Below are 27,572 nucleotides of genomic sequence, written 5' to 3'. Positions count from 1 at the left end.
TTTACATATAGCTAACTAATGGACTGTAATTAATTTGCCTACAACATTGTTCATGTTACTTTACAATGTGAGTGCATAAACAATCATTAGTAGGAGTGCTGAATCAGTGGATGATAGATAGATAGATAGATAGATAGATAGATAGATAGATAGATAGATAGATAGATAGCAGTGACATGCGGTGGAGTGAGGCAGGTGAGGCAGAGTCTTTTCTGTCATACTATCATTTGAGCCAGAGTTTTGACTGTATAAAGTATATAAAAAATACAAAGAATATATCTTCTTTGTATTATTGTAATAATTTTTATAGTCAAAACTCTGGAGTAAAAAGTCTATGAAAGGGGAGTCAAAACTCACCAAAGTTCTAGAAGTTTACACTGCTGCACCCGTGTATAATGCCCACGTGTACCATTTGGTTCATATATTTAGTATAAATCTGGATCTGATTCTAGCCAGTGCTTCCTGAGCCATTTACCTCACCGCATGTCCCTGAAAGATAGATACAGATAGATAAATAATAACCCCTTTAGATATCATTATAGCGTTAGTGTAGACCCCTTAGTATGGGTCAGGGAATCTTGTATTTTCTAGTGGTTTGTCTTAAAACATCAGGTGTAAAGGTGTGTACACACGGTGAGATCCTTGCTATGTCCTATTTTTACTTGCGATTTCCCTTGAACTCCCCGGAGGCCAGATAGGACAGATTTTGACTAACTTTTCTTGAGATCTGTACTGTGTGTGCTTACGATTTTGGCTTATGTGAGATTTAGGCTTATGTGAGATGTCATTGACATGTGAGAAGAACTAGATAGTACACCGATCTAGCAAGGATTGACTTGCCTGCACAGTCTATCTTTTCTTGCGATGCCGACCTGGCGGGACCGCGCATCGGGATCGCAAGGTGACTTTTACCTTGCGATCTGCACTAACTTTTCTTACGATTTTGACTATATAGTCAAAATCTTAAGAAAAAATCTCACCGTGTGTACACACCCTTAGGTTGTGGATTCAGATTCTGTTTGTGTACCGGTGTTCTTTCATAGTTTGTGAGTCTGAGGATGTCAATCTATAAGTACAATTATCTGCTTTTATGCACTAATAGTAAGCTATTTTATTTACTTAAATGTCTAGCTTATGCACTACAGTATATCTCAAACTGAGTCATTGTGCCAAGTAACCATCAATAACATTAGCATGGCATTACAGTCTCAGTGAGAAATGTCTTCAATGTGATAGTGACAGAATTTCCTATTAACTGTGAACCCACTCATATGACACTAAAATGACCAGACAAGTGTACAAAATTGTGTAAGTGAAATACATTTTGAGTCATATGCATTCCTTTTGCTACAGAGAGCCAGTGATGAACACATTTACGTTCCTTAAGCAGGTCAAATTGCCATAAACATTTAGTGAAAGGACAAAAATAAATATTAATATTCAGATTGATTTTGCCATTTTTTCTTTTCTCTTCATTAGTGTAACTATGGTAACGCTTTGTAGGTCAGTGAATGCACAAAAGTAAATATCTTAAAATCCATCTTGAAGGGAAGTAAGACAGAGTTGACACCATAGCTCCTCCTTTTCGGTACTTAAGTTGACAGCTGGAGACATTACTCTTAATGCATCTTACATTTGCTTACTGAGCACTTCTCAAATAAATTAAATGGAAGGAGTAAAAAACAGGTAAACATACTTTACTAACATTTTCATGAAACTATGTGAGCTCTATATATTCAATAATTACTAATAATTGTAAGTATATATGTTCTTTTTCATCTGTTCTCAAAAGCATCCAATTTTGTTTTTATTTAAAACACTACATTAATTAATCAACAGTAAGATAGTTTCAATAGTATTTTGAAAATACAATTTAGGAGAAGAAAAAACATTTAGATAATAATATTCTGTGGTACGTTAAATAGTCTAATTCTAGTTTTTTTAATACTGTACAGTGGGTTAAGTGATAAAGGAATGGATATACTGTATTATTGTGTATCTTCACTAGGGTAACAGGATTGCATACTTAAAGGTTTCACTCTTCTGACCACAAAGCTGTTTGCAATTAATTTCTCAAGGCTTTCTCATTTCATATGTCTTTGTTTCTGCTAGGGTGGTACAAGGATTGTGTTGGGCCATACATACCTCTAAGAGTTTTTTTTATCACTGGTAGAATAAATGTATTACATTTACATATGTACAAACTAGAGATGAGCGGGGTCGGTTCTCTGAGATTCGAACCCCCCCGAACGTCACCTATTTTACACGGTTCCAAGGCAGCCTCGGATCTTCCTGCCTTGCTCGGTTAACCCGAACGCGCCCGAACATCATCATCCCGCTGTCAGATTCTCGCGAGATTCGTATTCTATATAAAGAGCCGCGCGTTGCCACCATTTTCACTCGTGCATTGGAGATTGAACGGAGAGGACGTGGCTGCGTTCTCTCCCTGAAAAGCTCCGTAATCTGTGCTCAGTGTGCTGCAAATATCTGTGCTCAGTGTGCTGCAAATATCTGTGCTCAGTGTGCTGCATTGTGGGGACTGGGGACCACCAGTATATAATTATAGTAGTACAGTACAGTAGGCCATTGCTGTATCTTGCAGCTCTGTGTCAAGTATACTATCCATATCTGTGCTGCATTATTGTGAGCAGTATATAGTAGGACAGTGCAGCATTTTGGTGACCATCAGTATACATATAGTACAGTACAGTAGGCCATTGCTGTATCTTGCAGCTCTGTGTCAAGTATACTATCCATATCTGTGCTGCATTATTGTGAGCAGTATATAGTAGGACAGTGCAGCATTTTGGTGACCAGCAGTATACATATAGTACAGTACAGTAGGCCATTGCTGTATCTTGCAGCTCTGTGTCACTTCTAGTATCCTGATCAGTGCTCAATATCTGCTGCATTGTTGTGACCAGTATGTATACTGTACTGTGAGACATGTGTTATACACCTGGTGATTTAATATATCCTGTAATTTGTACTGAGCGATGTGTGAGATACACCTGGGGATTATACAGCCTGTATACTGTACTGTGCAAAGTTTGTGATATACCTGGTGATTATACACCCTGTATACTGTACTGGGCGATGTGTGAGATACACCTTGGGATTATACACCCTATATACTGTACTGTGTGATGTGTGAGATACACCTGGGATTATACACCCTATATACTGTACTATGCAATGTGTGTGGTACACCTGGTAATTAATTATACACCCTGTATACTGTACTGTGCGACGTGTGTTATACACCTGGTGATTATACATCCTGTAATCTGTACTGAGCAATGTGTGAGATACACCTGGGGATTATACACCCTATATACTGTACTGTGTGATGTGTGAGATACACCTGGGGACTATACACCCTATATACTGTACTGAGTGATGTGTGAGATACACCTGGGAATTATACACCCTATATTATTATTATTATTATTATTATTATCCTTTATTTATATGGTGCCACAAGGGTTCCACAGCACCCAATTACAGAGTACATAAATAATCAAACAGGAAAACAGCAACTTACAGTTGATGACAGTATAGGACAAGTACAGGGTAAATAAACATAGTTACATCAGCAGATGACACTGGAATAAGTATCAGGTGGCAGAAGACTGCTGGATGTGGTACAGTTGAAGATTATTAAAGTAAGATAAAGGATAAGCACATGAGGGAAGAGGGCCCTGCTTGTGAAAGCTTACAATCTAAAGGGGAGGGGAAGACAGACATGGGTGACACAGATGGGGTACATAGAGAACATGGAACAGAGGGTTAGGATGAGATTTGGCTGGGTTTGGTGAAGAAGTGGACCCCCAGAAGGCACAAGTCAATACTTAACATTGCAACATTTTACTGAGCTATGCAGGAGAAAATTAAAAATAGGGGGGAAAAAGAATCAATAACTTCTACCACTTTCAAAAAGGTCAATGGATGCTGAAATAATGGACAACTACCTCATGGAAGCAAGATACAGTATACTAAACAGTACTTAGCAGAGTTAATGAGTGCTTATGAAATACAGTAACATTTTGTCATAATATTTCAGAAACTGCATGGCTGGTCTCTTGCACCCTTTTGCTCTAATACACCACCTGCTTTAGGATTTATATTCAAAAACATTATGTCTCCATAATCCCAAAAACGTCAGTCTTCTTGGAAAGTGGTTTGTTCCTTTGTAAGGGAAAGAGAACAAACGTTCTCAAACAACAGTTTCTCAATTTCTTTTTCCTCTGGGAAGGGATTGTGGATTCGCAGGAATATCTGAGCATTTCTGTAATCAGAAAGCAGCGACTTTCTACAAATGTTTACATTAGATTGCGTTTGGCAAAAAAAAAAGAAAGTACAGAATCCCATTTAGGATGTCTTCACCAAATCGTAGACATAAATATGGAAATCGTCATCAAACTTAATGAAGTACACAGATGATTTAGCTTCAACTTGATGAATAACGATGCCAGTCCTTTTTGAGCCATCTTCTTTGGCATATTCCACTTGCTTGCCCACCAGGCTGTCCACAACCTCCCCTGGTTCTCTTTCAGCTGGAGGGGAATCATTTGAGTCTGGCATGATCCGAAGTTCTCCTTATTTATAGTTATCTAAAAGTTGATACATATATAAGACTGGATCCTTTTCATAGGTTATATAATAATAAAACCATGTGTTCGTAATAGGTGCTCGTGCTAATACCATCCCTCGCCACTCATCCTTGGAACCATCCTCTATTTCAAACATATGCTCCACTGCTTTACCAATCATTGTGTCATCCAAATGGGCATCGCTGATTCGGGATGAGGCAACTCTGTCTGGTAGAACTTCAAGAGCAGACACCCTTTCATCCTTGTGAAGCTCAAGTCCATAGACACAATCAAATCCATCATACTTTATAAGATAGAGGGAGGGAATCACTGGTACTTGATCCAGAACTGTTCCTTTCCACTGGGTTATTGGCCCACTGCCCTCTTTCCACCCATGCTGTATTCTACAGCCTACAATATTTCGCCTTGGCTGGGAGATTGGTTTACTTGTCCCATATTGTTTCGATGTTTCTTATGAGATGTTCTTTTCTTCATCATATTTGCAGAAACACCTGCATGTGCTGCATCAGCTCTTGATCGCTGAGCGGCCACCTTTCCAAAAGGAGTCTTCATTCATCTGTGTATTAAAGGACAGCAGGGCTGCTGAACTAGGGTGAAAAGTGTAGTCACTCCAAGTTTTTTGTTGTCCTTCCAGTCTACATGAAAAATAACCCCTTCCATTCCACCTTTCAGAAAAACTCCGACCCTCAATTGCTCTGATCAGAAACACTTATCTGGGGCAGATAGGATGTGTTTCCCCTCCACTCCCCCTGCAGGTGATGGCTGTGGCACAGTGCTCCCCTGCGGCCAGTTGCCCCAATCCTCCTCCTCCCTCCTTTGTCAGACTCTGTCACCACCACTGTGCGCTGCTATGGAAGAGCAGCTCCCGCCTCACTCCCCCTGAACTTCCAAGCCCTCCGCTCAGACACTCCAGCGCTCATTCCCTTCCCTCACCCCCTCCCTCTCCACACACTGCCAGATTTGGAGCTGGCTGCTATTATACGGCTGCCTGTCACTCTGCTGCCAGGACCAGGCCTCGCCTTCCTGCCAAATACTGATCCCTCCAGAGCTGCATACTGTATACTGTACTGTGCGACGTGTGTTATACACCTGGTGATTATACATCCTGTAATCTGTACTGAGCGATGTGTGAGATACACCTAGTAACATCTGTGCTCAGTCTGCTGCACTGTGGGGACCACCAGTATATAATTATAGTAGTACAGTACAGTAGGCCATTGCTGTATCTTGCAGCTCTGTGTCACTGCAAGTATCCATTCCATATCTGTGCTGCATTGTTGTGAGCAGTATATAGTAGGACAGTGCAGCATTTTGGTGACCAGCAGTATACATATAGTACAGTACAGTAGGCCATTGCTGTATCTTGCAGCTCCGTGTCAGACTCAGTTCTAGTATCCTGATCAGTGCTCAATATCTGCTGCATTGTTGTGACCAGTATATAGTAGTACAGTGCAGCATTGTGGTGACCACCAGTATATAGTAGTACAGTACAGTAGGCCATTGCTGTATCTTGCAGCTCTGTGTCACTTCTAGTATCCTGATCAGTGCTTAATATCTGTGCTCCGTGTCAATGCTGCATTGTGGTGACCAGTATACTACAGTACAATAGTCCAGTGTTGTTCTCGCTGCTCAGTGTCAGTTCTCCGTAGTATCATCAGTGATCAGTATAATCAGTTCTCAGTATAATTAGTGCGCTGTTAGATGTGTGCCCATTTTCCGCCATTAGTGCAGTGAGATTTAGACAATTAATGAAGTTATTGTGTCCCCGGTACAAAATCCCATCTAGATTCCACTTCACTAGGCAGGCGATAGCGAGATTTTACCAATTAATATCAGTGATTTATTATTATTAATTACAGTGATCTTGCCAAATAATTCCAGTGATTTTGTCATTTTCTTCCAGTGATTTGGACCTATAGTACCATTGATTAGAACGAATAATTCCAGTGATTTTGTCATTTTCTTCCAGTGATTTGGACCAATAATACCATTGATTAAAATGAATAATTCCTGTGATATTGAGGTGTTTGTGTAGCTTAGCTTAGCCGTCCAGCGACCACAGTGCACCTCTTTTTCTCTTTTCTTTGCATCATGTGCTGTTTAGGACCAATTTTTTAAGTGCCATCCTGTCTGACACTGCAGTGCCACTTCTAGATGGGCCAGGTGTTTGTGCCGCCCTCTTGGGTCGCTTAGCTTAGTCATCCAGCGACCTTGGTGCAAATTTTAGGACTAAAAATAGTATTGTGAGGTGTGAGGTGTTCAGAATAGACTGGAAATGAGTGGAAATTGTGGTTATTGAGGTTAATAATACTATAGGATCAAAATTACCCCCAAATTCTATGATTTAAGCTGTTTTTGAGTTGTTGTTTTTTTTTTTTTAAACACCCGAATCCGACAAAAAAATTTCAGGGAGGTTTTGCCAAAATGCGTCCGAATCCAAAACACGGCTGCGGAACCGAATACAAAACCAAAATACAAAACCTGAAAAATATCCGGTGCACATCTCTAGTACAAACATGGAGTTCTGAGTTGATAATGATGTGGTAGAGAAAGTCAGTGTACCCAGTGTGCTGTATTAGCAAGGGATTAATTATACTCCTATGCATTAATGTGAAATATACTGTACTATCATATGAGTGATGCACAACACCAGTAATGAAATGAAAAACGTATTAATGCTAGATATAAATGCTAGATATAAATGACACCAGTTTGAAACAAGCAACATCAATCTTTTGTTAGCAAGGTTTAATTTTGCATTCATATACTGTTGTAGCTAGGTTTTTATTTTTTTTTATTATTATTATTATTATTATTATTAATTATTTTTTTTATTTAACCCTAGTATCAGATGCAGCTATTGCTATTAAAACAAATGTATTGAAACATAGGTGTAATTATTTCTGACGTAAGCCTGGCATATATAGTATGCTACTGACCTGCATGCTTCTAGGTATTTTTGCAACTCATTTGCATTTAGTGATTGCATTCTACAAATTTCACCACATATGTGTTCAAACTCAACTTTAGCAGCAGGGAGTCAAAAACATCATAAAACCTCATAACATAAACTGAATGAAACATGACAGTATTTGTCTTAACTTTTGTTTATTCTGTTAGAAACTTTTATATAAATCATAAGTATCCTGTGCAGGTGCTTGGCCTTCGGTAAAATGCCATTGGTTCAAACAAGCCAGACATCTTGTGGCTCTGACTAAACCACCGTACTCAGTTGTGTAATTGAGCCCATTAATCCACATAATTAAACTGGAAATTGGCTTTCTTTTTCCTTGGGTAAATGTATGGAAGGGGTTTCATGGCAAACCCTTCAGAAAGAACTTAATCTTTTAGCAGTAAAATAAAAAGTATTTATAGAGATTGCAATAATAAAAGGGTTTATACTCTGAGCAATTAAATAATGTTGAATTGCAATAGCATTGTGTGATAGTCAGCTTTATCAAATGTGTTCATTGAAACATGTACTAAATCCATGGCTGAAAACAGAGCATAATGGGACCGATAAAAAAAAAAGATTATTTGAAGGTAGATTTCTTATCCATCCAATTTTTCTATCCATTATGTATTGATGAACAGTACATCTATTAAAACAAAATAAAAGTAGAGAAGAAAGGGGATTTTTTGTTAAAGGTGTTCGTGATAATCGAATGAAAGAATGTGATACAACCTCTTCCTTTACATAAGAAGCTGTATTCAAATGACAATGATGTACCTCAGAAACTGATAACCTTTGTTATATTTTGTAATAAAACGTATCATGTTAATTTAATCAGCTGTGCATTCAGCATATGAAAAAGTGAATTTCGCTCACTAAAAAGAATGAATGTTATTTTATATAAAGTACAGAAATCAGTGTTCCTCTTTCCAGCAACATGGGAAGAAATTGAAAATCGTGACCAATATCTTAAAGAGAGGGATAAAATATCTTGGTTCCATGAAGGGCAAATTTGTGTCTGAAGATTTAATACATTTTGTAGTTAAAACTGCATGACTTCTATTTTCTGAGCTCTGGATTGAATTATATACAGTGCCTTTGTGTTACCCTTCACACTCATGTGAGGCTTTTTTCAGTGCCGATGTCTGTTAAATGATGGTCATAGGAAATATTGGAGAGGATAGTTCTTATTTTCCACTAATACAGTGGCTTCTAATACTTCTGACATATATTGCATATGTCCAAATCATTGGTTGTTTTTTTATTTAACTGATATGTTGAATGATGAATATTTTGTGCTATATATTGTATATATATTAATATATTTTCACTTTTTTGTGAATGGAGACTACTGTGTAGTTGAACTATATGCAGTTAGGTTGCACTGGGGGTGTTGTACTGTGCACAAAGAGAAAAGTTGGCACACGCTTAAGTCACATGCAGTAACCATAAGCAGGTCCTGAACAGACTGATGGGAATAGTAACTCCCAAGACAGTAGCATCAGAGCAAAAATCCTTTCGTTACATAGTTACAGGGAAGAGAGGACATTTTATATCAGCTTCCGGTGGAGGTGCTTGAATTGTGGGCTATGGTTGATAATGAATACAAGCTGACACCATCCATACCTCATTTCTTATGTAGGCAATGGGCCTCTTATAGAGTTCTGCTTTTTAAGCCTAGTTGGGCTTGATGTAAAACATTATTGATGGTAATATAATAAAAATTAGATGCGCTGATAAATCTTAAAAAAAAATCCTAACCAATGTGTTAGCATATTCTCAGTTTTAATCCATAATGTATAAAATACAATTAAAAGTTTAGTTGCAAATTCAATGCATAATCACACTATGGCAGAGGTTCCCAAACCCGGTCCTCAAGTTGCCATAATGGTGCAGGTTTTACATTCATGGCTCAGCACAGATGGTTATATCAAGGTGACTGAGGTACTGATTAAGTCATCTGTGGCCAAGCATGGATATACTTAAAACCTGGACCGTTAAGGTGCCTTGATGACCGTGTTTGGGAACCTCTGCACTATGGGCTAGATTTATTAAAGCATGGAGAGAGAAAAGTGGAAAGAAATAAAGTAACAATTATCAGCTCCTGTCATTTTACAGGCTGTATTTGAAAAATGACAGGAGCTGATTGGTTGGTACTTTATCTCTCTCCACTTTATCTCTCTCCAAGCTTTGCTAAATCTATCTATATGTTACTTAGATGTGTCAATCAAAACTAGCTTCTAGCCACAAAATATAAACATTGTAACTGAAAGCACTTCAGAAATAACAATTTGCCAGATTCAGGTCTTGATACGACTGGAAAAAGTACGTAAGGTACAGATGGCTGGTACTTTGCTCATGCTCCAGATGCATACGTGCAATACAGGTCATGCGTCATTAGATGCAGTACGGCTGCAGACATCAAGTGAGAGGAGGGGGAGCAATGGCCTGCGTCTATGTCTTCCAACAGAGATTTTCTGGCCTCTTTGAAGTAGCCGCTACAGCTAGCCTGCGAGACTACATGGGTCACTCAGCCAGCTGATGGTGTGATTGGCAAGTTATTTGCTACTGCATCCTCGGACGCAGCTGTGTATCACACATGCATGCAGGAGGCATCTACTTATACCAGATGCCTCCTGCTGCATTACCATATCTGAGCATCACTGCTGCTTCCATGGAACACTTATACTAGTTAGGGCAAATTACATCCAGACTTATCCTTATTTTATCCTTATGCTCATAATAAACAATAAATGTGGTCACATGCTACATCTACAAACTTTATTTATTTTAGATTTAAAAAAAGAAAGGGACCAATGCTGATCCATATAATATGCTATTAATAACCATCCTAGTCTGAATGTGCTTCTTTCTCTTCTACGCTTCAACCAGTTCTCTGCTTATATGCATATATTTTCACCTAGATCTAGTACTTCATTTTATGCAATATACTATAAGGAACAGCATCAAATGTTTTGCAAATTTCAAATATAAGATGAAAATAACCACAAAAAATAAAAGAATCAAATGTTTTATGCATGGCTTCTCTTGTGTGAAACTATAATACTATGATATAAAATAAGATTTTATCTATATATTTAAGAATATAGTGCAAATATGGGGCATATTCAATTAGCCATGTGATTTTACCAGCCAAAATAACTGCGGACGAGGTAACCAAATTGAATTACAGAGGGTATGAGTGCTATTCAATTAAAAAAAAGTTTTCACAGAATGCTTTGAAGCCAAACCCGCAAATAATTATTATTTAAATCAGCTTGTCGCCCCGTCCCATCCCCCCATAAAGAAATACGGGCCTAATTCATGTTTGTATGCAATGGCCGATTATCACGCAACTGAGTGATTATTGGCAGACTGCACATATGCTAAAATCGCAATGTGCATGAGCAAAGGTGCCACTCGGTCACAATAAGGATTTCATTGAAAAGTTAAGGACAGGAAGTGACCATTTGGAGGTGTGGAGGTGTTAACAGGGAATAATTGGGGAGTGGTTAAGAACACGCAGGTGTTTTATGGCCGTCTTTGTGATGTGCATCTGCCATCAGCTGAGAGCTTGTAAAAACAAAAACATAGCACCTGTGCCGCTACTGCTGTGTTCAGTTTGCAAAGCCATAGACCAACCCTTAGCTCTGATGTTCCTCATTTTTGCATATAGGCTGCGAATGTGTACTCAACTGCAAATGATTTTGCGATAGCTCCAGTGGGCATCTCTCTACATTTCAGGGCAACAACTTTGCTTGCTAACATTAACAGTTCTGTAGCCTAGAAAAACACAATTGCATTTGCGTACAAACATATGAATTAGGCCCTATGTGCGAATTATCATCTTAATCACCTTTCCAGCACCCACAAGGCTCATAACATGCAACTAATTATGCATGTAACAAGTTCTTCCTGAAGCCCACTGCTAATGTCAGTGAATATGTTCTGCATATAGCCTTTATGTTGCTGAAAATGGATACATATGACTGGGTGCTACTTGTACCTGCTTACAATGTATATACCCTACCACATGTACAGTACATGCAGACACATTCACACTAGGGTTAATTTTGTTGGCGTCCAATTAACCTACCAGTATATTTTTGGATTGTGGAAGGAAACAGGAGTACTCTGAGGAAACCCATGCAAGTACAGGGAGAAGTCCACACAGGTAGAGCCATGGTGGGAATTTATCCCATGACCTCAGTGCTGTGAGGCAGTAATGCTAACCATTACACCATCCGTACTGCAAATAGATTTACTTTACTGACATATAACTTCTGAGTCAAGTCACAAGCTCAATAATATTGTTATACTCTGGGTGGGAGTTTCTAATAAAATTATATTAGGATCTGACTTACCTCTGCCATCCTCTGCCGGGATCAGTGGTTATAGGTGCATGACATTAGTGGAGTGTCCAGGGGCTCTGAAGCAAGTCCCATCAGTTTAAGCAATTTTTCCTATTCTTCTCGCAGGCCCCGTGCTTGTGAGAAAAAAACGACATTAATTTATATTGAAATTAACGCATCTTAATTTCCCCACTACTGCGGGAAAACCCCTGTAACCCCTTTGCTCTCAATTGAATATTGCCCATATGACTAATAAAAGAAGTATAATAGATCCTCCTTCTTTGTGATAGTACTGATTCTTAAAGAACAATCATAGATGTGCATTTTTTAAACTGTTCCTTATTATTATTATTATTATTATTATTATTAATAATAATGATAACAACAACAATCTTGTCTATCCTGCAAAGCAATGTAACATTTTCTTGGATTAAAGAACATTAAAAAATTAAACCAATGCATTGTAAAATGCAAGCAATTATTTTATCTTCTGAGGGGGATTATTGCAATGAAAAGATTAAACGATATGCTATTTCTGTATACTATAATACGCTCTATCTCCTATATAATAGCCCAGATCTGTGACTTTGTGCTTCATTTGCTAATGCTGGGCGGAGTCAAAACACTGGGCGGAGTTAGTCAAATGAGTCACAGATCTGGGCAAATCTATAGGAGACTTGGAGCAGGAGCAGATGGTATGGGCATGGCACAGGCAGGGGTGCATACCTCCCAACTTTCTTCAGGCAGGAGGGACACACGCACAGCAAAAAGGGGGCATGGCCAACGGATATGGGGGCGTGGCTTCGCTGGTGGACCCGCAATCGCGAGCCACGCCCCTGTTTTCGTCAGTGAGGGGGCATGCCCAGCGCTCTGTGAGCTGCTGGCATGCCCCCAGCGGCGGATTATGAGTCCGGGGGGCCCAGGGCACTTGAGTCAGGAACCCTATCTCATTGCTGTGCCTGCTGTGGGTTTGAGGGCGTGGCCTAATTGCGGCCCTCGTTGCCACGCCCCCTTATGCAAATGCCGGGATATTTTTTTTTATGGGATTTTGGCCCCTCAGCTAGGGGTAAATCCAGAGGGGGTGGTTGCTCCCCCCTACACACCCGCACAGGCAGAAGACAGCAGGGAGGCTGCTGCCTCCCTGCAACACCACAGAGCTGCCTACACACAGCAGCGTGTGCTGACTATAGCACAATGCTGCAGCTGTTGCTGGCAGGACGGGGGAGCTTCAGCAGAGCTGGGGCAGAGCTACTCCAGTCGGGGGGCCCCCTAAAACTGTGAGGCCCGGGGTACGTACCCCCTGGGCCCACCCTTAATCCGTACCCCCTGATGCCCCCTCTCCCTCTGTCTCCACTAAATAGACGCTGTGTGCATGCTAAGCAGAACAGCGAGTACAGGAGCTTCCCAACTGCCCCCCACCGCGGGACACTGCGGCCCGCGGGTGGGACAGTGGACAGACCCCAAAAAATGGGACTGTCCCGCGAAAATCGGGACAGTTGGGAGGTATGGGGGTGTGTGAGGGGGTATGCCATACAGACAGATGGGCACCGGCTCACTGTGTACTTGACCCCCCACATCAGCATACTCAGCAGGATCTCTCTGACGCGGAGGAGCGTCACTTTCTGGCACACTCCACGCTTCTTAGCTGCAGTTTTGTGGGGCACCTGCCGCTGTGCAGGTTCCGTACTGCCTCTGTTATCTCCAGCCCCAGCAACCCCACCGCTAGCTGCAGCGCTGCCGCCCGCAGTGAGGTGTGCCCAGCTCCTTCCCACACTTTAGCCGGCGGGCAGCCTGCAGAAGTCCGCGCTGCTTGCAGGCTCCGACCCCCTCCTCTCTCCAGCCGCAGCGTCTCCTGGGGGCTAACCAGTCACTCCCAGTCTCCCCTTACCACAGTGCCCGGCAGCCGCGAGGTCCGCGCCGCGTGCATGCTTTGACCCCCTCCTCCCTCCAGCCGCAGCATTTCCTGGGGGCTAACCAGTCACTCCCAGTCTCCCCTTACCACAGTGCCCGGCAGCCGCGCGAGGTCCGCGGTGTGTGACTGAGGAGTGGGGGAGAGGGATGCGGATGGGCAGAGGAAGCAGGACTCCAGCCTGAAAGAGTCAACCATGCCAAGTCTCCACCAGCAGCAGATCCAAACAGCTTGGAGTGGAACAGCAGCAGCCAGCAGCAGTGACTCCGGTAAGACACATCTATCTGTCACCACTGTTTTGTCCCTAATACCAATCTCTCCCGTGCCCTGTGTTCTGTCATGTCCCTGTCACCCCTGTCCTGGCCCCGTCACCCCTGTCCTGGCCCTGTTACTGCATACCCTCCAACTACATTTTTGGCAGGTACAGTACCCGCAGCGCCTCCAGACCCCTCCCCAATGCACCACACCTCTGCACCTTCCCCTCCACCACATGAGACACTCCACCCCTCCCCCACACGCTGTGCCTCCAGACCCCCTGCACCACCAGCTGCTCCCACTCCCCCACCACCCACAGCACCTCCAGACCCCCTCCACCATCCACCCCCCATATATGTCTCCCCCCACACCTGCCCCCCTCCACCCACAGCATCTGCAGACACCCTCCTCCATTCGCGGTCCCCCCCTCAGCCACCCACGGCACCTCCACACCTGCCCCTCCACCATCTGCAGCGCCTCCGGACCCCTTCCCCGTCCGCCGCACCAGCCTCTCCCCCACCGTAGTGCCTCCGGACCCCCTACCCCACCCCCGGCACCCCCGCTCCTTCCCATCCCACAGCACCTCCGGAACCCTTCACCCATCCGCAACATCCCTGCACCTGCCCCTCCCCCGTGGCACCCCTGCCCCTCCCCCACCTGCAGTGCCTCCGGACCCCTCCCCCATCTACAGCCCCCACTCTTCTGTCTCTCCCCCACCCGCAGCACGTCCCAACCCTTCCCCATCTGGGCCCCCCCGCATCTGCCCCCCCTCCACCTGCAGCATCTACAGACACCCTCCCCCATCCGCAGTCCCCCCCGCACCCGCTCATTCTGTACATCGTGCCCTGCAGGTGCTGTTCATGCCGTCGCAAGGGGCTGCACCTCCTTCACCATCGCACGCCCTTTCATTGTGCAATATTTAACCACTAACAAAGGAATGCAGGTAATACTCCATATAATACAAATATTGAACCCCATATAGGCATGCAAGGGTTAAAGGGGCGTAGCCCCTTGCGACGGTGTGAAGAGCGCCCGTAGGGCACGATGAAGCACCTAGTTATACTATAACTGTTCTAATACTGGATCAATACTTTTACCACCTGGGGGTATCCAATTGACTGCGGGTAATTGTATCGCTCCTTCCCCGATGCCGGCATTTACTGTATCTCAGATTATGCTTCTGGTGCCTGCATTACAGATTATGCTTTGGGATAAGTGGGTTGCCGGCCCCGTGATAACACATGGGATCGGGAGTTTATCCCCAATCCCATGTGTTTCCATGGGATTGGGGGTCCATTTTCAAGAGATCAAAATGAACCCTAATTGGATACCACGATAATGACCATCAGTCAAAAATTGCTATATCCAGCCATTTTGATTCATCAAAAATATATCACACCTAATTGGATAACCCCCCCCCCCATAAAAAAGAAATAATCAGAATATGGATAATTATTGTTTAACATATTTAAATGTTTGTAGATTGACCGCATATACTGTCATGCTTTAAATAACGAATTATTATTATTATTATTATTATTAATAATAATAATAATAATAATAAATATAGTTATTTATTATACATTGCACCTTTCTCCAAAAGCACTCAAAACACTATACATATTTGCAGAGGATAAAGTATAAGTTTTGATTCACATGTAAAAAAATAAAGTTCATCCTATCCAGTAAAGTATTTTTATGGTATTACATATCAAATACATTTTATTCATCATACATATAGAATGGAACATCTACATTTTCATGTTAAAAAAAATAGTCACTAATTTGCTTTGTATCACTGTGTTTAGTGTGTAGTTTGTACTGGATTTGTTTAGGCAATGCTTCACAATTATATCTGTGTTGTTCAAGTTAATAAGAATTCATGAGTTAGCCAAGGTGAATTTTTATAAATAGATTTATGTCAACTAATACAGTGATGTTTAAACTTTAAAATTAGTTCTGTCAATGTAACCTCAATATGAGTGTCTTGCCAGAGGCAATTTCTACTTTTTCTCCACCGAGTTTCCAAAATGTCTGTGCAGAAATTAGGTCTTACTTAAATTATTGCTTGGGAACCAATAAAAGAACATTATTTTAATGTCATGTTTGCTAAAGAATAACAACAGCTCTAGCTGTAGGCAAATAAAGTATCTGCCCTTCAGCCAGTTATTAGTTTTGGCTTCATTAAATTAATAGGGGTGCATTGAAGGCCATTTAGGTAGTCAGAAACATCCACTGCATAGTGCAAAGTCAGATTTCCTTTCATCCTGATCCTTTATGAATCTCATTTTATACCTGGGGACTGTTTTGTGCCTTCATGTTGCAAAGCGCATATCCACTAAACGTTTCACTCATAGAATTAACACACTTAACAATACCTCCATATCTTCTCAGCAATAAATATATCTAAATGGAGAAATATTTTAGGAAAAAGTAGGAAAATGTATTTTTATTGAAAATGGTGAAAATAGACTGGTAGGAGGTTGGACTTGTGGGGATGTTTACAATTTGGATACATTTCTAGTTTCCAGAGATGTTTCCAAATGGAATAGAACAGACATGCACCTTGATGGTCACTGAAGGGATCATCAAAGTGGGCTTCTGAAAGTCTAAGTGCACTTTGTGGTCCTCATTGAGTGCACTTTTATATACGATCTTCAGCATGCATCAACCGAGTTAAAACAACAACTCCACAAGTCAACAATGACCATGTCTCCTTTCTATGTCTTTAGGGTGACGTCAGATTTCAGCATACGTAGCTCACATTTTCTGTCTTTTCAAATACTAAAAGACTGGAGATTGTTGCGTTGAAGGTAATGACCTAGGGACTTATTCTTATTTGGAAGTAATTAAAAAAAGCAACAGTGCACCTGGGCAAAGCCATGTTGCAATGTAGGTGCCGTAGCTGTAACCTGTGCAGAGAGAGATAGAATTTGGGTAGGGTGTGTCCAAACTGAAATCTAAATTGCAGAGTAAAAATAATGCTGACTAACATTTGTTGGCTACTGTACATGCAAATGCAGCCAGTATTTGCCATGCGCAGAAAAACAATGAATGTATTTGTTCCCCTTGCAATGCAACATAGTTTGTCCCAGATACAAAGATACTTGCTTTTTTTGCTTTACTTCAAAATCAGAATCAGGCAGATAGTACAGAAGCTGTTTTTCCATAAAAAAATATACTGTAGATTCCTGTGTTTGGTGTAAGACTGTTTTATATATCATTCAATATACCTGTACAGGACACATATAAGTATGTTTGAGCTCAGTTAATAATCGGATTATGAGAAATCTGGCTTAGGTGTTGAGTAACAAATCCATATTACAGTATTTGGGATTTGAATACATGGTTGAGTATCCCTTATTCAAAATTCAAAATCCCACATTTTTGGGACCCATACTGAGATATTGACACATATATTCTATATATATATATATGTAATATGTATAGATATATATAGATGTATATACATATATATATATATATATATATATATATATATATATATATATATATATATACATGTCACTATCTCAGTATGAGACCCAAAAATGTGGGATTTTGAATTTTGGATAAGGGACACTCAATCTGTACTTCAAATGGAATATTACCATCAGAATAAGGAGATACTGCAAATATATCTGTCTAGGGATGGAGCATGTTTGGATTAGACAAATTACACAATTCACTGATTTGCTGAGCTGAAGAGGATGCTATGCCATAATAACCCCCTGTCCCTTCCAATGTATTTCACTATCAATCTATCAATCATAGCTCAAGGTTAAAGTTTCCGCTTTAAGTTTTGGCATGCCCATAACATTTCTTTAAAAAGTGATCTTCTGACTCATTGGTTAATTAAAATGTTCACAGTGCCTGAGTAACATCAAACACAGTTTAAGAATTATTTTAAGCACTGAGAATATTTATTATTTCACTCCCAGACACAGACTTGTAATGATAAATTTATGAGGGTGAATACAAGCAGATGACAGATGGTTGGCTTCTATCTTTGATTTTTTTTAAAATTGATCATCCCACTGTTTCCATCTAATTCATCTGGAAAATCAACAAAGTTAATTGTTCATTTTAAAGCTAAGTTTTACTGGTGGGACATGCTGATTTACATCTGATAAATAACAACAAAACATTTTAGAATTAATTTATAAAAGTATAGAATAGAAAAGTATATGACTAGAATTGGGATAAAACAATTATAAATGACTCTAAATAATCTAAAAAAAAATCCGTGTTAAATAAAATTATTTATGTGACATATACTGTATAATATTTGTGAAGTCACAAAATACTTTTTTCCCAAAGTTTTTTTTTAGAACTATTCATAAATAACGATAGTTAATAATAGTTTCTTTAACTCAGAGATGGCCTTGAGCCTGAGTCTGAGTTGGGAAAAACTCAAGAAATAGAAAGTATACAGTAGATGTGTCCTCATATACTTAGCCTCAAAATGCCATGAGTTGCTATGAGACACTCTGAGTGGTGCAGTGCCGTAACTAGACATTTTAGCGCTGTGTACAAGAAACGGCATCAGCGCCCCCCCATTATGTAAAATAGGGGCAGTGGCTTCATGGGGAAGGGGTGTGGATGCAAAATAATACCATTTCATATTATGGTGCACAGGAGTCTCCATTATTCAAATTACGCTGCACAGTAGCACCACTACACCAGGTAGAGCCCCTTTTACACATTACGGCAGGTAGAGTCACCCTTTTTACGCATTGCGACAGGCAGAGTCCCCCCTTTTACACATTACAACAGGCAGAGTCCCCCTTTTTACACATTACGACAGGCAGAGTCCCCCTTTTACACATTACGACAGGAATATACATTGTGTGCCACCTAGTTACAGCCCTGGATAAATAGACAGATAGGTAGATAGATAGATAGATAGATAGACAGACAGAATAGATGATAGATACTTACTGTCTCTCTGCTGGCTCAGGCATTGAAGCTCCTTGGTGCTGCTGCTGGCTGAGGGATGAGGGACGCACATCCAAACATTCACAGTGGTGGAGGCCTGCCTATGTGGAAGGAGAGGGCAGCTGCAGTGGCCCCATCACCAATTACAGTGTGTTGCTGCGGCTCCTGAGTCCCCCTCCCTCCTCCTACTTCCCCCCTGCTCCCGGAGCTGCTCCTCTCCTCGATCTGGTACACACAGGTGGCTTGTAAAGAGTCAGTCTGACTCATTACAATGCCACTGACTAAAGTCCCCTTGGAACGGGGATGCGGGCAGTTGCGCCCTCAGGGCGACTGTGCTGTGTTCCAGGCACACCTGGCACACACGTAGTTACGGCCCTGGAGTGGTGTAGCATATTTTTGACATCTTTGCTCAAAAATGCGTTAGTCATAATGTGATGCAACTAAACTATATATGATATGTGACACTTGCACATCTACTATACGTGCAACTGAGTCTGAAGAAGCACAACAGAACTTGGTGTGGTAAAAAAACTACGACCACTGCATCATATAACTTTGTATCAGATTCAGACTCAGTCACACACAGATACAAGTGTTGCATATGAATTTAATCCGTGCAGTCTAGTGAAGTGGACTAGTTGCATTGTATTGGGACTAAGACATAAATTTGCACTAAAAGATGCAAGCCGAGTCACATGGGACCTGATGGGCAGAGAAGGGATTTTTCCCGCAACTGCAGCACAGTGTATGAAGACACACCTGTAACTGTGTACCTTCCAATAAATTCAAGTTAAAGAAGCAATTACAATTCAATGTTAGGACCTGCACCATATAGACTCATTAATATTAGATTATTTTTTTGATGCAGTTGTAGTTTCAAAATGCTAAAATTTCCCAGAAATTTTGCATAACACAGTCAGCATCTTTTCTGCATGGACCCAGAGCCGTTTCTACCAGCAGGCGAGCTGTGCAATTGCACTACACACATAATATCCCTCTCCCACTTGTACTCTGCTAGCTGGGCAGAGTTAAGTGAAATGAGAGCAGCTCTACCTGGTGTAATGTGTGTAAGGGGCTCTGTCTGGCTTGAGGTGTATAATATGGTGCCAAAGGCATATTTGTGTAGGGTATAATTTGGTGCAAGGAGCAATAGTGTCTAGGCCACAAATAATATGGTGCAATGGGCATTACTGTGTGGGGCATAAATAATATGGTGCAAGGGGCATTACTGTGTGGGGTATAAATAATATGGTGCAAGGGGCATTACTGTGTAGGGCATAATTTGGTGCAAGGGGCAATACTGTCTAGGGCACAAATATTATGGTGCAAGAGGCATTACTGTGTGGGGCATAAATAATATGGCGCAATGGGCATTACTGTGTGGGGCATAAATAATATGGTGCAACGTGCTTTACTATGTGGGACATAATATGGTGTAAGCGGCAATACTGTCTAATAACATAGTGCAAGGGTCATTACTGTGTGGGTCATAAATAATATGGTGCAAGGTGTATTACTGTGTGGGGCAGGCAAAAATAATATGGTGCAAGGGGCATTACTGTGTGGGGCATAATATGGTGTAAGGTAGTCTTTTCCTGCAAGGCCTCACCCATTACAGTGGGACAATGCCCCCTAAAGTGAGGCCACACCCCTGTCTATGTGGTGATGCATTTTTTAGTGTTCACACTGGGAGCCATATTGTCTAGAAGCAGCCCTCACAATTCTGAGACTCTTCTGAACTACCAAATATCATGATATTGATTGAAACTCACCAGCTGTATGGCACAAACAATTATTTAATTATTTATTAACAGTTAATTATACAGAGCACACATATTGCAGAAAATACTTTGTTCTTTCACATGAATATTGGTCATTCACATATTAGATGTACTAAGCCTTGAAAAGTTATACATTTCACAGTGATAAAGTACCAGCCAACCAGCTCCTAACTGCTATGTCACAGGCCGGGTTTGAAAAAAGACAGGGGCTGGTTGGCTGGTACTTTATCAAGTTCAATTTATAACTTTTCAAGGCTTACTACATCTGGCCCAAAATCTTCATTATAAGAAATGAGGGGACACAATACAATATCTGAATTTTTCCAACAGACTGACATGGGACTTCTTGGTAAAGTCATTTATACTGTAGATAAGAGTAGGTAGAGCTCCCTAACTGTGAAAACCATGTATGCACCACTGTCTGGCCCTAGCATTGTGCCCTATACTGTAGTTGCTAAATAAAGATAGTGAAAAAAGATGTATAGGCATTTGGTTTATGTAGCGGGCTGTCTATATAAATTAAAAAAGGCAGAGTAGATTAATTAAAATATGTATATTTATTGTTATTCGGTCAGAGTAATAATAATAATAATAATAATAATAATAATAATAATAAACATACCTCTTGTGCTTCTCCTTCCCTTACTTATATTATCATTTACTCCATACTCCCTACAATGGCACCTAACCCTTGGTTGCTGCTGCCCTGCTGCTTATTTCAGTGTCATGACGGCTGATGCAGTAATGTTTATAAACCATGGTCTTGTCCTGCATTGTTTTGTACTGTAAGTCACTGTTTTCTTGTTTTACTCATTTGTTTATGTATTTTGTAAAGCGCTGCGGACCCCTTGTGCCTCAATATCAGTAAAGGCTAATAGTAATAATAATAAAAAAGATAATCCCAGCTAAAACACAGTGTTTTCATTATCTATAGTCAGAAACTGTATGGTGAGTACCCTATAAGCACTATTGCTCAGTGATTCTTCTTAAGAATATATAATTGTATTAGGTGAGTACATTTGCTATAAACCATTGTGTGTGTATCCATGGCGGATATAGCAGCAATTACTCAAATAATCTTCAGTACAAGGCAGTGCTACCCATCATATTTGACTCCTTTTGCAAAGGATTGTTTCACAGGTAATTGCTGTTTATAATATATTGTTCTACCACGCATTATGGATTTTAACAACTTCCCGTGTTTGCAAGTAATTGAAAATGCCAATAACTGTCTTAAACAATACTATTTTGCACTGACAAACACACACACACACACACACACACACACACACACACACGCACACTCACGCACACACACTATTGTTTAATATAATGGGAGAATATTTTAATCTTTGTAATAATATTTAGCAACAGTTTAGAGAGTAGTATTCTGATTCCTTTTGTTTTCTCATAGTGGACCTGGGTCAGTGTTGCATGTAAACCATCTGTTATTGCTGCTTGGATAGGCATTGTTAGCTAATGCCGGTGGTTTGGATGCCGGTGTTCAGAATACTGAATATTTCATTAAGTCTACAAGACTATAAAACATTGGGGCAGAAGTATTATAGCTCCATGGTTCATGCCACAATAGCACTTCCTGCTTTGCCTCATTACCGAGGCAAAGCAGGAAGCCACACTGACAAGATGTAATAACATCTTGCACGAGATCTCACTACTCTCACAAGATCTCACATGCAGCCCGAAGTCGGCAGCCACCACAGCCAAGGACAGCGCTGTCCTTGTCTGCGGTGTATGGGCAGCGGCACCTGTGCTGTAAAAATCAGTAGCTGCAGGTGTCGGAACAGTCAGTGCAACTGACCATTCATACATTATCCGGCTACTTTACAGAGAGAACTATTTGAGAGAATTGTCCAGAAAAACATGTATTGGTGCTACAGTATTCGGAAAACTGCAAGTATACTCTACAGCAGTGATTTTCAACCTTTTTCAACTTGTGGCACACTGAAAAGTTTTTAAAATTGTCAAGGCACACCATTGTCCCCCACGTAAAAAAAACACACACACATTGTCCCCCACAGAAAAAACAATTACATTAAATGGCCCCCACAGAAATCAACAAACAATCAAATTGCTCCTCACAGAAAAAACAATTGCATTGCTCTCTATAGAAAAAAATAACTATCACATTGGCCCCCACATGAAAATAAAATAACACACATTGATCCCTACCCCTTGTCTGTAGCAGAAGCTCATTGTTGTCCCTGTCCCTCATCAGCTGGGGCTGTACAGTTACACTCACTATGCAGAGCATTGAGCAGCATGTGGGGGAGTGATGGCTGCCTGGTGGACGGGCATGCAGGCGGTCTTGCAGGACAGCAACACAGTATGCGTGACCTATGATGTCTAGCTGCAGCTTCTCCATAGGTCATGGCTGCGGCATGCCTGAGCCACCTAGGAGAGCCCAGCGCTGCCCGGCCATTCTGTTGAACTGAAGGCAGCTCTGACTCCGCTGGCTCCACGGCACACTTGACAACTGCTGGCGGCACACTAGTGTGCCACAGCACAGTGGTTGAAAAACGCTGCTCTACAGTGATGATTGTCCATGCTATACTGAAGATCTGGCATGCTGTTTTCTATATTATTATTATTTTATTATCCTTTATTTATATGGCGCCACAAGGGATCCGCAGCACCCAATTACAGAGTACATAAACAAATAATCAAGCAGGAAAACAGCAACTTACAGTTGACGACAATATAGGACAAGTACAGGGTAAATAAACATAGCTACATCAGCAGATGACACTGGAATAAGTATCAGGTGGCAGAAGACTGCTGGATGTGGTACAGTTGAAGACTCTTAAAGTAAGACAAAGGATAAGCACATGAGGGAAGAGGGCCCTGCTCGTGAGAGCTTACAATCTAAAGGGGAGGGGTAGACAGACAGGGGTGAGACAGATGGGGTACATAGAGAGCGTGGAACAGAGGTTTAGGATGAGATTGGGCTGGGCTTGGTGAAGAAGTGGGTCTTGAGAGCCCGTTTGAAGTTTTGTAGAGAGGTGGAGAGTCTGAGGGGGAGAGGTAGGGAATTCCAGAGAAGTGGTGCAGCACGTGAAAAATCTTGGAGGTAGGAGTGGGAGGAAGTAATCCGTAGGGAGAAGAGTCGGGGTGCATTAACAGAGTGAAGAGGACGGGTGGGAGTGTAAAGAGAGATAAGGTCAGAGATGTAGATGGGAGAGGAGTGGGTGAGGGCTTTGTAAGCAAGTGTGAGAAGCTTGAAATGGATTCTGAAAGGGAAGGGGAGCCAGTGAAGGTCTAGTAAGAGAGGAGAGGTGGACGTAGTGAGTTTGGTGAGGAAGATGAGCCGGGCAGCAGCATTGAGGATATATTGGAGTGGAGAGAGGTATTTGTCAGGAATGCCAGTCAGGAGGAGATTACAGTAGTCCAGTCTGGAGATGACCAGTGAGTGGATAAGAGTCTTAGTAGCATCCTGGGTCAGAAAGGGTCTGATCCTGGAAATATTTTTTAGATGAAAACGGCAGGTTTGTGAGAGGTGCTGAATGTGTGGTTTGAAGGAGAGGGAGGAGTCAAGGATTACTCCAAGACAGCACATTTGGGGGCTAGAGGAGATAGTAGTGCCATCAATAGATATAGAGATTGTAGGAGGTGAGGTTATGCGGGAGGAAGGGAAGATGATCAGCTCAGTGTTAGACATGTTAAGTTTAAGAAAGCGCTGGGACATCTATATATAGTTTTATTATATATAAACTATATATAGTTTTATTCATTTCTGGGGTGTCCAATGGACAAAGGGATTACAGTATCCATTGTATTGCTTTTGGAAGAATTGTATAAATAAAGCTTGCTGCAGCCTGGTCTGGCGCAAGACTCACAACGTTATCTATTAGATTACGGAGGACCGGACCGGGAAGCACACGCAAATATACTCACGTATGTACCATTGACTGTAGCCATTATTCTGTTATATTGTCTTATATTGTATTGTATATATTGTAACCCCCTTTTAGCAATATTACGCTGTGGTCTCGGAACCCAGTGATTTAACTACAAATCGGCGTTGTGTCTTCCTTTCCCCGCTATGGTTTAAAAGTGTATTAGTAACGCATTGCATTGCTGTATAAGGTTTAAAGCATATTCATTTTGTGTGTACGTGCTGCGGGTGCATTGTACCGTCAGCGCGGCGTTTGTACACAGAGTCCATACATCGTACAGGACTCTGTACGCTAATAGCGTAAAAAGTACGTAGCGTGTGTACCAAGTATAGCGGCCGCAGCGGCTAAAGGTTTAAAGTGTGTTTAGAGTGTATAGAAGGTATAGCTTTTCATTCCTGTATATAAATCGACATTATCAACTCTATGCAACTGGAACTAATGTTAGTGGGCACTGGGGATGGTACAGTATTTGTAGAATTGTTTTTACTCTTTCTGTCTTTTTTCTTAGCAGTATCTATCACTAAAGTGTTATATTAGAAATAATTATTACTCATTAGCAATATTATTTTTTTGCCCCATTTGGGGCATTCCAAGTATTCTGCTAAAAATTGCACATCCTCATTCTACCTGAGTAGCTCGTTAATCTGCAAGGTTTGTAATTGCTTTGATACTATCACCTGTAGCTATTTTTCCTATAAGTGTTGTAAACATATAACTTTCATTCTGCTGAGTAATGTGGTGAAAGAGGAGTGGCACTACTGCACTTACTTCTGTCTTCCTGTTCTCCAAAGTGGTTTTATGCCATATCCCAAGATGGCCACTTAGATCACTACTGAGCATGTGCATGGGCCATCTTGAGACAATGCAGTGTGACTCTTGAATTTCCCTGCTCACACCTGGGTTTTTCACCTCTCAAAAATCCAGTTTTTTTTTGCTCAAGACCCCCTTTCTCACTACACCTGAGACCTGGGAAATTCCCAGGTTGCCCCCTTTCAGACATAAGCCTTGTTTACCCTGGCATTCTACAAGCTAGGATTGCCTGGCTGCTGTCATACACACACACATACATGTCATATACACACATGTCACACTCATATACACACATACATGTCACACTCAAGCAATCACACACACACACACACACCTTGTAAGCCAGCTGCTTCTCCAAGCAGCACGGAGAACACTCCCCTCCTGCCAGCACAGAGCACACACCCCTCCTGCCAGCATAGAGTGCAGCCCCCTCCTGCCAGCATGGAGCACAGCCCCTTCCTGGCAGTCCAGCCCCCCAAGCAGCCCCAAACAGCCTATCAGAGGCTTCTAAGTGCGACCCAGGAATAAAATCCCGTGTCACACCATTCACACTGGACTCGGGTTGTTTACTTGGGACAAAAGTCACGGTAAAAACCCTGGTAACTTGCAGAGGCAGCAACCTGGTAACCTGTTCCCGGATTGGTGCCTTTCAGACATACAAAAATCCTGGGTTGATGCGCGTTCATGTGCAAAAACCCGGGATTTTCAAGTGTGTCTCAAAGGGGTATTAAAGGGGTATTAGTGGGAGACAGAAGTCCCCTGATAACAGTAACTCCTATGAAAGACCTGATTAAAACTTGTTCCAGTATCCCTGCACTGCTACCTGTTTGCAGCATACTTGCCATGTATGATTGCCATCACCTGTGGTGAAACACCTTTCTTATCAATTAACTAGCTCACCACAGGTGATGGCAATCATACATTACCAGGAAAGTCCAGGAACAGAGCATTTTCTCCCTCATGGAGAGGGTCAGGTAGGCAAGTATGGTTTGCAGCCAGTGGCGGATTTAGGGGGGGGCACTCGGGCCCGTGCCCCCCCTGTCATTTGTGACCCCCTCCGGTGCCGCCGCCGCATAGGGAGATGACGGGCGCCCGCTGAGATTGTGTTACCAGCGAGTGCCCGTCTCCCTGCACAGCGGCAGCCGGAGGCAGGAGCTCAGTACTGAGCTCCGGCTTCCGGCGCTGTCACTGCGCCGTGCGCTATGGGAGAGACGTCAGTCATGACGTCTCTCTCATAGTGCTGAGTGACTGAGGAGCGGACGCCAGGAGGAGGAGGACTGCAGCGGCGCGGGAACGGGGCTCGGTAAGTATGTATTTTTCTTCCTTAATGCATCTACTGGGGGCTAACTATGGGGGACATTACTACTGGGGGGCATCAACAAGGGGCATTACTACTGGGGGGGTCAAACTACTGGGGGCATTATAACTGGGGCATCTACTGGGGGCATCACTACTGAGGGGTCATCTATTGGGGGCAGCTACTGGGGGCCATATTTACTGGGGGCCATCTACTGGGGGCATTACTACAGGGGGGTCATCTATTGGGGCAAACTTGTAGGGGGGCATTATTACTGGGGGGTCATCTATTGGGGGCAGCTACTGGGGCATTATTACTGGGGGGCATCTACTGGGGGCATTACTACTGGGGGGGTCATCTATTGGGGGCAGCTACTGGGGCATTATTACTGGGGGGCATCTACTGGGGGCATTACTACTGGGGGGGTCATCTATTGGGGGCAGCTACTGGGGGACATTTTTCCTGGGGGGCATCTACTGGGGGCATTATTACTGGGGGGCATCTACTGGGGGCATTACTACTGGCGGGTCGTCTATTGGGGCAAACTCCTAAGGGGCATTACTACTGGGGGCAAACTACTGGAGGACATTATTACTAGGGGGCATCTACTGGGGGCAAACTGCTGGGGGACATTATTACTGGGGGGGCATCTACTGGGGGACTATTACTGGGGGCCAACTACAAAGGTGCTAACTACTGGCGGTGTAACTACAGGGGCATTACTACTGGCGGCTTAACTACAGGGGCATT

The 27,572-nt window shown here is 42.1% G+C and overlaps 1 protein-coding gene across 1 annotated transcript in view; it reads left to right on the top strand.

Annotated features, from left to right (window-relative positions):
• LOC134934622 (dynein axonemal heavy chain 3-like) overlaps nucleotides 1-27,572 on the top strand; it is a 1,803,147-nt gene that overhangs the window by 969,313 nt on the left and 806,262 nt on the right. The window contains exon 41 of the mRNA XM_063930015.1: nucleotides 162-181. Within this exon, the coding sequence (XP_063786085.1) occupies nucleotides 162-181 (20 nt within the window). The remainder of the gene's footprint in view (nucleotides 1-161; nucleotides 182-27,572) is intronic.

The sequence above is a fragment of the Pseudophryne corroboree genome, chromosome 6 (assembly GCF_028390025.1).
Source record: "Pseudophryne corroboree isolate aPseCor3 chromosome 6, aPseCor3.hap2, whole genome shotgun sequence".
Lineage (NCBI taxonomy): Eukaryota > Metazoa > Chordata > Amphibia > Anura > Myobatrachidae > Pseudophryne > Pseudophryne corroboree.
This window is presented reverse-complemented; position numbering and strand designations above follow the sequence as displayed.